The following is a 16048-nucleotide window of genomic DNA, read 5'->3' as shown; positions in this document are numbered from 1 at the left end:
AATTCACGGTTCGCTCTTTTAGTGTCGATGAAGAGGCATTCGCTGTAATGCCTCTTCAGTAATATAATATAGATTCACTCAAACTTGGTTCCTTGAATTGAAAATGAACCTGAAAGTCAGTTCTTTGAAAAATGCAGCATGGTAGTTGGGGTAGAGGATTCATGCTTTTGTTTTCTGTAACTAAGGTACAGGTTTTGAGCTTGAGTAAATTACCAACCCAACCACCTGCTACCCCTAACTAGGGTGTTTCATTCACACACACACCCCTACCTACCTCTTAGTGCAAGAAATATGGACAAAGCCTAAAATAAACAGGGACAGATATTAAATAATGCTCTCATGAACGTAGAAAGTTGCTAGAATAACAGGATTTGTGCTAGTATGTAATTTTTCTAAAGGACATGAAGTCTGAAAAGTCTGTCATTTCAGCCTTCAATTATTTTCTAGAAAATCACAAAATTTATGAGGAACAGACAAAAAATATGGGGCAAAAATCTGGACATTTTGCAAAATTTGGACAGTTGAGAGTTATGCTACCTACCACACACACACACACACACACACACACACACACACACACACACACACACACACACACACACACACCTCTCAAACTCTTAGAGCAGCAAACCCATAAATAAAACTGAGGCAAAGGCCCAAAATAAGGACATTTTTTTAATATTGCTCTTATAAACTTAGAAAGATAATAGAATAGTAGTAGGTCTTGCATTAGTACGAATTTTCTGAAAGGTATGAAATCTGAAACTCAAATGTCTGCCATTATTTTCTAACTTCAGTCTTTAATGATTTGCCACTAATTTGCCAGAAAACCGCATTTTTATGAAAAACGGACCAAAAATGTGATGCAAAAATATAAAATTGCCAGACAATACAGCTGGGAACCTGTCAAAGAAGGGACACCATTTTAATATGAGCACTGTTAACTTGAGCAGCTGACAAAATTAGAGAATCTACATGCATTTCTGAAATAAAAGTAATGTATAACTCTGATCATTACAGTTATTGATAATTTTAAATCCTCCACGTTTTCTTCCAAAATTGCTATTTTGCGGAGGGATTATTAGGGGGAGAGCAACATTTTGAGCCAAAATTGGGGACAGTTGAGAGGTTTGGAGACTTCTAATTCTATAAAGCGATTTATTTGCACATACCTCTCAACCTCTTAATACAGAAAATCTGGACAAGGTCAAATATATTGGGGGAACATGAAAACAGTACTAAAAATTGATCTTGTATAAACTTAAGACAGTTGATAGAATAACAGGTCTTGCTTTAGCATGCATTTTTCTGAAGATTATGACATCTGAAACTTAACGTCGGTCATTATTTAATGACTTCATTCCTAAATGATTTGCCAGAAAAGTTTTATTTTGCATTTTACAGCTCAAACACCAATAAATATCTGCTAAAGAAAGCAATGCAGTCTCACAATGAAACTAGACATAGCATTAAATCTTCTCTGCCCTTGATACTCACATTCATTGAAACAGCATTGAAACCTACATTCAAAGAAAATACATTTTGCCAGTGGCAGATAAAGATTAACTTTGGGCTGTTTTCAAATCATAGGCCACTTGCACATGAAACATACATGTACTCTTTGATACACCTTCCTGACTGTATTAAATTATATTCCTTGTACAATACAGTATAGTTGTCAGAGAGCATTTTAAATTTATTGTTTTGAACATTTTTCCAGTAAACAATGAAACAAAATGCATGCACCAATAATGACAAAACAACCCAATTCAGAACATTTCCATCATAAAAGTCTACTCAAACTTCTACAGTCCACCAGTATCAGTAAATATGCACAATCTCTGAACTAGTAAAAGCCATCTACATAATTCCACATTAAAGAAATCTGTAACTAATGAAGAGGCTGCTGCTAGCAAACAACTTTATATTTCATGGTTTCATCTACAAATAAAGTGCCTATTGCCCTTGAGGAATAAATTGCCTATGTTGCATTAAAAAAAATGATACGCTAGTAATATTGCAATAAGGAATGGATGGCAAACTGATAACAGGTTCATAGTTACTACTAGATATCTTTGCCAAAAAGGACTACAGCATCCACCCCCCTTTACAACACAGTACAGTATCAGCCATGCATCTACCTACTTTGGGAGAAGAACCCACAGCCTTCTGCATCAAAAGTAAGTACACTACCTGTTGTGCTATTAACAGTACAAGCAGGCTCAGTATAAGTAGCACTAAACTTTAGTTCCCCTGCAGCTCTTAGTTTCTTGTAAAATGTACTCGACACTCAGCTGTATCTCTGAACTTTGCAGCACAAGAAATCTGGAAAAAGCCAACATTTATTGGGAGTGGGGGATAAAAGCCCAAAAACCAGGGACACATTTTAAACATTGCTTGTATAATTTTGGAAAGTTGCTAGAATAAAATGCTGTGTTACCACCATGCATGTCTTGAACCCAGAACCATATAGACTACAGTCAGTGCAACATACCACTATGCTAAATCAGCAGTTAGAAAAATAGGAAAACTGAAACTTAATGGCTATTAGACAGCTCTCAACCTCTTAGTACAAAAACCTGGACAAACAAAGCCAATAGTGAGGGACTACAAAGTCAGTTCTCACATCACACCTTAGCACAAAAAACCTGGACAAACAACAAAACAATAATGGGCTAAATACAACTTCATTTCTCACTTCTCACCACAACTGGGGTATACAACTTCATTTCTCACTTCTCACCACAACTGGGGAATACAACTTCAGTTCTCACTTCTCACCACAACTGGGGAATACAACTTCAGTTCTCACTTCTCACCACAACTGGGGAATACAACTTCAGTTCTCACTTCTCACCACAACTGGGGAATACAACTTCAGTTCTCACTTCTCACCACAACTGGGGAATACAACTTCAGTTCTCACTTCTCACCATAGCTCACAACTGTTAGAAAAAAAAATCTGAACAAAGTTCAGAAATGGTGGTGGTTAGGGACTTTAGGCTCTTCCTACCCTGAAACAAATGTACAGGGTTTGAGCCTGAACACCTATAGCCCGCAGGTGTATTATGGTGTGTGTGTGTGTGTGTGTGTGGGGGGGGGGCATTTTCACACACTGAATATCTATATGACATGAAGCAATGCCTAGAAGTTGCATTATTTTAAGTCCCTGATATGCCACATTTGGAGCAGGCAGTGTAGCTCTGCATCATTTACTACAATAACTTTAGTTAAATAAAAACAGTCTACAGCAAGGTTAAAATATTACCACAAGGCAGTAAAGTAAATCAGAAATGAAAAAAAAATGCCAGAGAACTCAGAAAATGGTACTTTTCAAAGACCTGGGGGCAGAATTAATTAACTATCAGAAAACTGGCATACAGCAGAATCAAAAATCACACTTGTAAAGTTGCATCCTGTTTATAAACTGTATCTTTCTTTAGAATAAATATCTATTCAATACTAATTTTACTGGTTTATATTATTCCTTTAAGCAATGTTTTCGCTAGATGTGGAAAACATTAATGCATGTGTGCTGTGGGATTTTCTCAAGGTTGTATGAAGGTTTTCTCTTTGTATATGTGGGAATAAAAAAGGATCACAGTTCAATAGAACCTGTTCTTAAATCCTTTGCATAACCATCTGCAGTGTTGTTACCACTTTGTACTCACGTATACTCAGCCACACATAGAGAACCAACCACTCTCTGAGACACACACACACACACACACACACACACACACACACACACACACACACACACACACACACACACACACACACACACACACACACACCAATACATTCAAGCTATGCACATTTCCTTACACACACCCACACGGCAATACATTCAAGCTATGCACATTTCCTTACCTGAATCCGTTCACCACAATGATAATCCATCCACACACACACGGCAATACATTCAAGCTATGCACATTTCCTTACACACACACAGCAATACATTCAAGCTATGCACATTGCGTTACCTGAATCCGTTCACCACAATGATAACACACACACGGCAATACATTCAAGCTATGCACATTTCCTTACCTGAATCCGTTCACCACGATGATAATCCATCCATTTGTGATTGCTTTGCAGTTTGCACACACCTTACCTGAATCCACAACGATAATCCATTTGCGATTGCTTTGCACACACACTCACTAATCCATTCGCGATTGCATGTGGCAATACATTTAAGCTATGCACATTTCCCGCAGCAATTCAAGCTATGCAGATTTCCAGCTCGCAGCCAGTCAGCCGGACATGACGTGAGCTCAATTCCGACTGGCTGGTATGGTATGTAGCCATGCTTAAAGGAGCCAACGCTTTTTTTTTTTAAAAGAAAAATATGTAATTTTTTTAAATTAAAAAAGCTACCCCCTCTTCTAAAGAAGTTGTACTGAAATCAGTAGAGTGCGTATGCCTCCCGATGTCCCTGCTTGCCCTCTGCCCCAGTTGCAAAGCTGACTAATAGCTGGTCTAATTTTCTGAAGGCCTTAGTCCTATCCAGGTAAAATCTGAGCTGTCTGTGCATGTCCAAAGAGTGCAGGATCCTTTCCCCTTTATTTTGAGGATTAGGGAAAAAGGTTGGCAAATGTATGGATTGATTGAGATCCACACTGGGCACCACTTTAAGCATAAAGGATGGGTTTGTCCTGAGAGAGACCCTGTCAGCATGGAAAATAATGAAGGGCTCCACAGCCATAAGTGCTTGTAGTTCAGACACTCTTCTAGCTGAAGTAATGGCTAGAAGCAATGCTGTTTTCTAAGAGAGGAATTTTAAGTCTGCATATGCTGCAGGCTCAAAGGGTGGAAGTGTGAGCTTTTCCAGTACAAAGTTAAGGTCCCAAGCAGGGGTGGGTGCTCTCCTTGGTGGCCTTAAGTTGTTTGCCCCTCTCAAGAACTGTTTGATAAGAGGGTGCAAGAAGAGAGGTGGCTCAGTGTTGTAATGAGCTGAAATGGCTGAGGCATGACTCTTAATAGAAGAAAAGGACAGGCCTTTGTGGAGTACATCTGCTAAGTAATCCAAAATGAAAAGCAGGGAGGGCAGAGTTGTATCCTCTCCTTTAGCTAGGCTCTATGAACTGTATCTTTTCCACTTATCTGCATAGGATTTCCTTGTACTGAGTCTTATGGCTTCAAGAATGGTGTCCAGCACCTGTTTGCTTAGAGCTGCTGGTACAGGATTCAAGGGATAAGCCAGGCTGCAAGCTTTAGGGTTTGCAGTTGCGGATGCAAAATCTGCCCCTCCTGCTGAGAGAGCAGGGTAGGGTTCTGATGCAGGTGCCATGGTGGCACCAATGTCAGGCTGTGCAGGAGAGGGTACCAGTGCTGACGTGGCCAGTTCGGAGCAATCAGAATTGTCCTCAGTCTGTCCTGTATTATTTTAAGTAATACTCTTGAGAGAAGGGGCAGGGGTGGGAATGCATAAACTGAGAGATTTATCCACTGGAAGGATAGGGCATCCACTTTCCAGGCCTTGCTGTGAGGGTTCCTGGTGCAGAATCTGCTGAGCTGGTGGTTGTAGGGGGAGGCAAAAAGGTCCACCTCTGGGGTCCCCCATTTCTGAGTCAGAAGGTTGAAGGTGCTGGGCTCAGACTGCCACTCGTGTGGGTCTATGAGATTTCTGCTTAAGTCATCTGCCAGTGAATTTTGATTGCCTGGCAGGAATTGAGCTATCAGATGGACTTGCATGTCCAATGCCATGTTCCACAGAGCCATGGCTAGCGTGCAGAGTGGGTAGGAATGTGTTCCCCCCTGCTTGTAGATGTACCGCATAACTGTGGTTTTTGCCTGTTTTTATTAGAAGTTGCCCTGGAAAGAGTAGGGATCTGAAAGGTGTCAGGGCATTCGGCACTGCTAGAATCTCTTTTTGGTTGATGTGCAGATGAATTTGACTTGGGCTCCAGTGGCCCTGAATGCATTTGCCATCCATGTGTGCCCCCCCAAGCATAGTCTGATGCATCTGTGGTTAGTGTCTGGGTGGCTTGGGGTTGAGTAAAGGGCAGTCCCTTGTTGAGGTTGCATGCTGCTGCCCACCAAAGAAACTCTGTCCTTAGACAGGGTATGATATGAATGACTGTTTCCTTGTCCTGAGAATATCGGGGCACTAAAGACATTTTAAGTACCATTGAAGTTTCCTCATATGCAGTCTTGCATATGGAATTAGCAGTATACATGAGGCCATGTACCCTAGGGCCTGCAGTATTTTTCTTGCGGATAGCTGGGTTCTGGTGGCCATTTGTTTGAAGTAGGCTGTCAGATAGTCTTGTTTTTCTGAAGTGAGGAATGCCATCTGGGATGTTGTGTCCAAGCTTGCTCCCAGAAATACAATCCTTTGACTGGGTACCAGTTTTGATTTCTTTACATTGATGGTGTACCCCAGGGAAGTGAGGAGGTTTTTCACAAATGTCAGGTGCTGCAACAGCAATTCCTGACTGTCCGCCTGAATCAGGCAGTTGTCCAAGTACGGGTAAATTTGGATATTTCTCTGCCTGCAGTATGCAATGGCTGGAGGTAGGCATTTTGTGAATACTCTGGGTGCAGTGGATAAGCCAAAGGGAAGTGCATAGAACTGATAATGCATATTTCCGGCCATAAAAATGTAGACAGGAGTCCCTTATAGGGATGTGCAGATAGGCTTCTTTTAAGTCTAGGGTGACTAACCAGGCATCCTTGGTTAGCATAGTAGAAGCTGCTGCAGGGTAAGCATTTTGAATTTTGGTACCACCAGGAAGGTGTTGAGAATTGAAAGATCCAGGATTGGGCACCAAGAGCCCTCTTTTCTGGGTACCAGGAAGAGTCTGGAATAGAATCCTTGATCTATCTGTTCCAGTGGAACTGGTTGAATAGCTCTGAAAGAGAGTAGGGATAAAACTTGGTTTTGAGTCTCTGCCTACTGGTTTGGAGGAAGGTCTGGGAACCCTCTTGGGGTTGGCAGTGAGTGGAAGTAAAATTTGTACCCCTGGGATACAATGTTGAGGACCCATCGGTCTTGTGTGATGGACTTCCAGTTTTTAAGATGAAGGGCAAGTTTCCTCCTAGAGGCACAAGCAATCGGGCAGAGGTGGGGAGTGGTGTGGAGAAGTCATTGTGAGTATTTCTGTAAGGAGGTGGCTTACCACTTCCTGTTTTGGGGGTGGGGGCACTCCATTTGTTAGCTTTCTGCATATCCTGAGACTGTAATCTGGGTGGTCTGTTTCCCCTGGGCCTGGTTTGAGATGGCTGCGAGGGGGCTGGAAAGAAACAGTGTTTGGAAAGACAATGCCTACTGAATCTAGGGGGTTGCACTTGTAAGAATTCTTTAACAGTCTGCATAGACTTAGATTTTTCTTCCATCTTTTTAAGAACCTCTTCTGCTTTGGTGCCAAACAAACTGTCCTTGTTCAAAGGAGCGTCTAATAACTTTGATTTGACATGGTCTGGCAAGGTCTGCTCCTTGAGCCAAGCATGTCTTCTCATTTCAGAACCAGTGAATGTTGCCCAGCAACATGCCTCTAGACCGTCAAAGCACACTGCAAAGTATGCTTGCTGACTTGGCTTGCAGAGTGCATAAGCTCCTGCAATTCCTTATTTTCTGCACAGTCTGTAAAGGTTGCCACCTTTTGTTTAATAAGCTCCATAATATGTTGCTGATACTTCAGCATGTGAAACTGAAAATTTAATGCCTTAATAGCAAGAGTAACAGAGGTATATACCTTCTTACCCCATCTGTCCAAAGCTCTGGAATCCCTGTCTGAAGGGGTGGGATTCTTGGCTGTAGTTGCCTTGATACCTTTGGACCCCTGGGAAATGATCTTTGGGTCAGCAGTAGGATTCTTGAAGAGAAATTTGTGAGTGTCTGGTACTCTGTAGTACCTGTCTGGTTTCCTAGGGGCAGGAGGTAAATTATTAGGAGTAAGACTGGATTCCATAAAAAACATTATCAACAACCTCCAGTACAGGGGGTATTGCTAAAGGTCTGTGCTGTGGCAAATCTAGGAATTCCCCGAGTCTCTTTTGAACTGAGGATAGTCCTGGCATTCCCAGTGGAAGTGCTCTCTTAAGGTATGTAAGGTTTCACCAAAAGAAAAATCCTCTGGAGTGGAGGCAGAGGGAAAGGATTCCTCTCCATCTGAATCCTCATAAGCAGATAAGGGCATGTCTTCATAATCAGATACCTCAGGGTCATCGGACTCCTGGTCTGTTGAAGCTGTATGGGACTGGTCTCTTTTCCTCTTAGCAGGGGAAGGATGACTTCCCCTAATCAGTGCGATAAGGTCTTCTGCCATTCTAAGCATTTGTCATTGAGGCATGGGAGGAGGTGCATGCACTTTGGTCGTTGGTTTTCTATGCATAGCGCATACTCTTGGCCTAAGAAACTTGGTAGTTTTAGATAAAAAAGTCGTTTGTTTGAGTCGAACATCAGTAGTGTGAAGAACTGCCTCAGAAGCCAGTGCCTGCACAGCAGCTCCGGACCCATCCAAGGTAGAGAAATCCACAGGTTCCATAGTCGAAGAAGAGTCTCGCGACATACCTGACTCCAAATGGGTCTCGGTAGAGGCCTGCAAATCCATAGAAGCGGGCATCAGGGGCTGCAAAAGTGCCTCACTGAGTAACAGTGAACTGGTGACTAGCTTAACGGAAGCACTGGCGGCAGCTTTGGACCTATGCAGTCTGTCTCTGTATTTATCCTTACATTTTTTCGAAATATCAAAAGTCGGATGGCTTACAGAAGCCATTTTGGAATACGGAGATCGAGAGTGGAAGAATTTAGCAACAAAGAGAGCCCGATGACAAATGGTTCTGGTGTTGAACAAGACACAAAACCGACAGCGAGGTACATTGTGGTCTGGGCCTAAACAGGTGACGCAGTAAGAATGAAAATCTCTGTGTGGTATTTGATTTCCACAGGCAAGACAATTGTTAACTTTTTCCGACATCGGTTAGAGCAAGAAAAAAGGATCCCCAATGGGGTACTTAGCTTTGGAGGACTTCAGGATTATTCAATTCGTAAACAAAATTCAGGTAGCGGCTGACCGGCACTTGTGAACTGCTTCTGCTTCTGGCTCCTTGGCAAGAAAGACTGATGTAATGGCATCGGCTGCCTGTTTTTGTTCCCCTTACTACTTGACGTCAGTCCTGGAGCGACAGCAACCAATACAAAAATACTAAGGCTCTGGTATTCAGGCCGACTGAGGGCTACCTGCAGGCAGATAACCCAAGTGTGATGACTGCAACAGTGAAACATGAAGAACATCTTTCAATACAAGTTACAAATGCAAGTAAGACATTAATCTGGAGATGAGTTTTTCCTTCACTTTAATGCCTAGGTACAAGGAAAAGATAACTGGCTTCAATAATTAAATAGCTGGTGTCATTCCAGGAAGATCCAATATGTGTCATCATGGGATGAGATGCTTGGCAGTCCAACTTCTTTCACAAAGTTTGGCCAACATTTCTTGTTTCAAGACTTCTGCATACTGCTAAAGTTTTTGTTGTTTCATAGTGCCTCTTCAGGTGAGTCCAGTTGATGGACATTCCGGTTTAATTAACATATCATTTCCAAAACATGGATCACATAAAGGTAAGTCTAAACAATAAATTATCAGATCCTAAGGCATTTCTGCATTTGGAAAACATCTATGCCTGTGCAGTTATTGAAACGTGGTTTAAATGTTAAGATAGTACTCAATTTATGCCAAGGTTTTGCACTTTTCAAGCCTGCAGGCCTAATGGTGACTGTGTTGGAGTCTCCATAATTGTCAAAGAACATATTACCTTCAGGCAAATCCCTAGGGGCTCACAAAATGAACTCCAGATCACTTTAGATAGGATTAATTATCAACTAATAGCTTGCTACAAAACCCTTTGTCTCCTGATGGTCATGTAAAATTCATCTGTGTTCTAAATTATCGCACTTTAGGAAAACAATTACTTTGTGAGACTTCTCTTAAATTAATTGGAGTACCCATACCTCCAATGTAGGACATGCCCAAAAATGCTAGACTTAATAAAAATTCCCTCGAGCAGTTGGTAAATAAACTTTCTAGGGGAAATAGCATTACTGACCTGATTCTTACAAATATGGCCACCTCTTATTCTTCTCCTCTGGCATCTCCTTTTCCAATTAATATCTGACATAAAACTTGAGGCCTACTCCTTTAATCTCCCAAAAGTTCCTGCAGTAAAACACCACTGAACTTGAGGATTACATACATGCCAACCTCAATCTATTCTGTGGCAAAATATCTAAAATTACAACTGTACCTCTCCTTACCATAATATAGTATTAAGCTTCACTAAGTAACTCTACACCTATTCAGAAAAATAAATAGAGTTAACAGTTCCTACCAGAATCAAGTTATCATAGGAAATTCAAAAACAATCCACACTGGTGGTCCACTACCATAAATAAACTATACAACAAAATAAAGAAACTACTCAAATTGTTTAGAAGATCCAAAACTCTTCTTCTTAAGGGTAATATTAAAACTACTTAAAAAGTACTATCAGGTCCACTAAAGGAACCCATGAACTTAGTTGGCCCCTGAAGGCAAAGATAATTATAAATTACTCTTTACCTATGTTATAAAATTTAAAAATACCCTATAATACTTTGAACCTATTCATAATGGTGCCTCTCATCAGACATTATCAATATACTTGCAAACAAATTTTGTACTAAGCTAGAAATAACTGAATCCATTTCTTCCCCAGTCAACTCTCTAAAGACAATTTACTGAAAGTGATAACCAAAACCAAAAATACTTCCTCCATGAGACTTGACACTATTCCTCATTACTTAATTAATACCACTAAACATACTCTTGAAGTCCCACTCCTTGCACTGTTTAACATACATGAAGAAGTGTTTACATCAGAAGACTGAAGAGGCATTTAATCGAACACCTCTTCGGCGACACATAAAGAGCGAATGCAATAAAGCAAGAATGCTCAAAACAGTGATTTATTTCCCTGGGAAAGAAATCGGTAGCACAAACACACAAACACACACACTTTCAAACATAACAATGTGGGGGGTTGTGCCCCCCCAAAAAATAAATATACCAACTCTGAGATCGCACTACAGTGGGGGAAGGAGCAAACACACAAGGATGGCAGAGCAATTTCTTTCCCAGGGAAAGAAATCCCTGTTTTGAGCATTCGCGCTTTAGTGTGTTTGCTCTTTATGTGTCGCTGAAGAGGTGTTCGATTAAATGTCTCTTTGGTCTTCTGATATAGATCTGTTTAGATAGTGGTTTTGTCCCTGATGAGTGATTCACTGAACTGTGATGTCCCTTCATAAGGATGGTAATAAATGATGTGGGAAACTATAGACATATCAGTGTTACAAGCCTCAACTGCAAAGCATGAAATGTATTATAAACTGACATTGTAAACTGCAAAATTAAAGACATTAATTGACTTGCCACCCATCAATCTGCCTTTGTGAAGGGTAAATTCTGTCTATTTAATCCAGTAAGCTACTTCAAAAAGGTTACAGAGGCTGTAGGTGGTGGTCATGTAGTACACACGGCATATCTTGACCTGGCCAAGTCTTATGACATCCAAACCATACAGAATGAACCCTTCCAAATAAACTCTTGGTGTCCTAAAATTGACTCACAGTAAATCCTAAGACGTCCAATGTCATAATTTTTGTAGACAATCCCTCCCCTCAACATACTGTATAGACAACACATGACTACAAAATGAAAATGTACTGAGGGACTTGGGTATCTGGATCAATAACTTTCTCTCTTTTTACCATCATGCCACAGCAGTTGTCAGGAAATCTTTTACCTAGCTCAGCTAATTGCCAAAGGATTTCATTAAGGTTTAAACAGTTAATCAGTCCCTTATACTTGACATTGATTTGGCCAGTTATCGAGTAAAATACCCACATTGGGATGTTTATCACTAAGAATGTCAAACAATTAGGTTAAGATCCCAAAGGTTCTGATAAAAAAATCATAGGCCTAAAGCTCCTGAGCTACTAAGAGAGGGTGGGTGGCCTGTTCCTTTATTCAATGTCATAGACTTTTGTGGAGAGATCTCTGTCATGCTTATTGTGCCATTAGAGACCCGTTTGTCCTGGATGTTCTGTTTCTCAGCAATTTCAATATCTCAAGGAACTAGGGACATAAATCATCAACAGATAACAAAAACATACTTGAGGGACAGGTGTATAACCCAGCACCTTCCAAACCCGTGGGATAAATTCCCCTTATATGTTAAGCCACACACCTCACTATTTTCCTTTAAAATTAACCTAAATGACTTGATGGGTAGCCACAAATTTACAATATGATTGACTTGTATGGCCCTCCTAGACAAAGAATTTCTGGTCTGAGGGAGGGTATCATCAAGATGTGAATGGTCATAAGACTTAGTGGCCTTGTAATATCTATTAATCTATGAATGTGTGGGAAACATTTGTTGTTTTCTGTTGAGTATAATGTGTAAATATATAAAATAGTTTGATTTTTATGTAAATTATGGATTTTACACTAAAGGAACCACAATCTTTTCAATAAGTGACATAAAATATTTTACAGCCAGATACACTCTTACCAACTTAGGGAGATAGGACCTTGGTTTAATGTCTCATCTAAAGGATGGTACATTTAGGAGTGCAGCATCCCCTCATATACTCCAATATTAGTACTGGATAGTGAATCCAAGTGCCTGGTGTAGGAATAGAACCACAGTCTTCTGATATTCCAGCATCAAAGGTAAGTGTGCTGCCTGTTGAAACACTGGCACTATTCTTTGCTCCACAGTGCCGAGGGTTACCACTATCTTCTGATTCATGAGACTAAAGACTTGGACAAGATGCTAGAAGATGGCAAGTGTATAATTATAGATGCATGACTCTTGGGGGTTGAAATGGGGACTACGTACCACCAGAGGGAGAAACTGAAAGGAATAATGAGAAGCAGCTTGCATTTTACATTCTGGGTTTGGTATATCCTTCAGACATAGATAGCTGAGCTCTTTAGCAGGGCTGAGTACATGTGAAAGGCTGAACATTAAGATAAGAAGGGGAATTTTTTTTCCTGACTCATTTGAAGTTATAGCTAGGGAATGTAGAAAACATATTTGTGGAAGCTGTAGTATGGAAAACATCTGTGGGCAATGTGCCAGATGTTTTTGAAAATATTTTACAGAAGTGTGTGCAATGACAGGAAAGCTGTTTACAGAAGTCAGTGTAATGAAAGAAAAGCAGTTGGTAGAAGCTAGCATAACTTGAAGGCCTATGTCACTGACAATATCAACATCATTTTGTTAGAAAATATGGTATACAAGAGAGAAAGAGAAAAGCAAAACAGGCAGAATGCTGTGTGTCTATCCAAGGAGTTTTCTTTATTTGTACTTCTGTTGACTTAAGTCATTGACTTTAACATTTTGTTCCTTAAGGCTGAAGCATGGATGTTTTATGCTGAACTTTTAAAGACGGAAGAAGTATTTTGTCCTTTTCTGACTCTGCTTTGAACAGTCTTGTCAAAGAAAATGTAAAAGATAAGGAACATTGTTTTTCTACATTTTTGTATAATTAAAAAAAGTTGCAGCATAGTTTTGAAATGAAACTGATATTCACAGTCTGTTGTTTCACCAAGATTGAAGGTAGAGTTAGTTTGTCAAATGTGCATAAAACTGAAACTGTGAATGTTTTGTGTAAATGCTTCAGAGTGTTTAACACTAGTTACTGCAATGAAATGCAAAGTAGCCTGAATAAGTGAGTTATTATTCTGGTCGCAGTTGTATAGAATGACACATGACAAAAGGATGTAGCTGATTAAAATGAGCTTTACCTTTCAAACGCGGGATCAGAATAGAGCTGGTTTTCCAGGATGTCCTTCATATGCTGTACTTGTTGAACAGCCTGCAGGTAGCTCTGGCGATTCTGGAATTTCTCAGGTCCAAGCAGGTCTAGTTCCTTCTCAACATGTTGCAGCCGTGTGTATAGGTATGGGCCATAATCATTACGTTTCACACCCTTGTCTGGAGATGGACTTCTCAGGTTTTCTGGAATTGTTTGATCAGATCAACATAACATCAGTTTAATTAAGGAATGAGAGAATATAAAAACTGCAAAAGAAGTTGTTTTATTACAGATTCAGAAATAGATTATCTATACATTTTCAATCTGTATAATGATTACATTTTCATTTCTATTTATTAAATGCAAAATGCTAGTTATGCTTGTAATGTGTCTTTTTAAACATTTAGTAGTATGTACAAGAAATTAAAAAAAAAAATAAATAAAAAACTAAAGCACCTTTCCAAGCTAGAATTAAAAAAAAAAAAAAAAAAAAACTTACTTTCTATCAGTTACTTTACTACATGTTTTATAAAAAGTGATTTGTTTAATAAAGCCTCACTCTTTCCATGTATTTGTCAATCTTCTTGCCTAAAGCATTTCAGAAAAAATAATTTTATGACTACTAAAAAGGCATCTGATGACTGATAATGGCTGCGTTAACTGTGAGAGGAAGCCTCCATTACATTTTACCAGCCTGACTCGCCGTGAATCTGGTGTACAAGCAATCTGTGTAACTACCAATGGTGTTGGTCAATTTTAAGGGTGAAAGCAGCACATTTGTCTTTTGCCTGGAGGACAAACATCAGTCCTCTATTCCAGACCAATTATAACAATGTAATTGGAAACAAATCTGTGTTTTGATTGGAGAAGAGATTATCAACCTTCTCCTACTCCAGACTAAGTATATTACTATGACTTTCTCTTCCTCTCTATTCTCATTCTCAGAAATTTACAGCGCTGAACATGTGCTGTTTGATACTGGCACAGTTTTTGTGCGTTATTAACACAAGAACTAGGGCAATTGCTCAAATGGCTTAACAATGTTAATGCTTCTAGTCACTTTCCATAATTCTGATTTTACACAGAATGTGAAGCACACAACTGCATGAGTATAATTTTATTTATACAATTCCTGTTTTTAACTGGAAGTGCTTCAGCTAAGGGGTACCACCCTTGTGATGTACACTGATTTTGCTGCCATCATCATCGTCATGTTTCTAGCCAGCATGTTATATTGGTCATCTTATGCCCAATACCTGCGCCTCTTTCCCTTTCTGATAGTCTGCCTTCAGGACTTGCTCGCTGCCCTTTACTTTGTTTTCCTTCAGGAAGCTTGGCGATTTTCACCATTATAGTACTTCCTGGCTTGTACTTCTCAGAATCTTACTCCTTCCATTCTTCCCAGAAATATTTGCGGCATTCTGACCCAGTATTTCTACTGGTCCTTCACATCCCGTGTCCCTGAGAACTAATGCTGCTGATTTCATCTTTATCTGGAAGAAACTGAAGGTCCGTTTTGTTGCCTTCTCTGATGTTCCACCTGCCTTTTCTTACTCTTTATACATCAGTCCAATAACTGTCTCTTGTGCATATTTTCTAAATACTGCAGCAAATTACATATGCAGCGCACTGAATTTGTCATTCAGTTATCTCTAGAACTGACTTGACTGCCTAACATGCATAGCAATGAGTGTGCTTCTTTTACCACTTAAAGTACTACCAGGAAATAGTTATGCTTTACAATATCAGTGGAAGTGTAGTTACTCATATAACTATCATAACTCCAGTTCTGTGACAGTACATCAGTCATGAGGCAACAGCATGTCTGGGCTATGTTATCACTGTTTCATGTCTTCTGCAGAAGAGGTCGGTGTGTTCAAAGCAGTGTTTTTTCTTTGTGAGAACCCCTGCTTCTGTCAGACAGACAGGAGAGAAATGCAACCAGAAAATGCAGGTATGGCATTCCCGACATTGGTCCCTTGCCATGTCTTTGCATGATGGACTAAGGCCAAAAAGAGAGAGATGGATTCAAATCTCTTCTGATGAAATCCGATGGTTTGTTGACCCATATACAAAAGCACTAAGCTGATAGAAATGAAGAGGATTTTTACTATTATTTTGGCCTGGATTATACTTTCTGGACCTGGTTTTGACCAACCTTGTGTGTTTTGTAAGATTTATTATTTGGTTACACATGTGTGTATCACTGGTTTTTCTGCATCATTATTT

At 40.0% G+C, this 16048-nt stretch overlaps 1 protein-coding gene across 1 annotated transcript in view; it reads right to left on the bottom strand.

Annotated features, from left to right (window-relative positions):
• Positions 1-16048, bottom strand: part of PKD1L2 (polycystin 1 like 2) — a 1522374-nt gene that overhangs the window by 413156 nt on the left and 1093170 nt on the right. The window contains exon 35 of the mRNA XM_044081586.1: positions 13818-14022. Coding sequence (XP_043937521.1) covers positions 13818-14022 — 205 coding nt within the window. The remainder of the gene's footprint in view (positions 1-13817; positions 14023-16048) is intronic.

This window comes from Protopterus annectens, chromosome 8.part1, assembly GCF_019279795.1.
Source record: "Protopterus annectens isolate FY-2018-M chromosome 8.part1, PAN1.0, whole genome shotgun sequence".
Lineage (NCBI taxonomy): Eukaryota > Metazoa > Chordata > Ceratodontiformes > Protopteridae > Protopterus > Protopterus annectens.
This window is presented reverse-complemented; position numbering and strand designations above follow the sequence as displayed.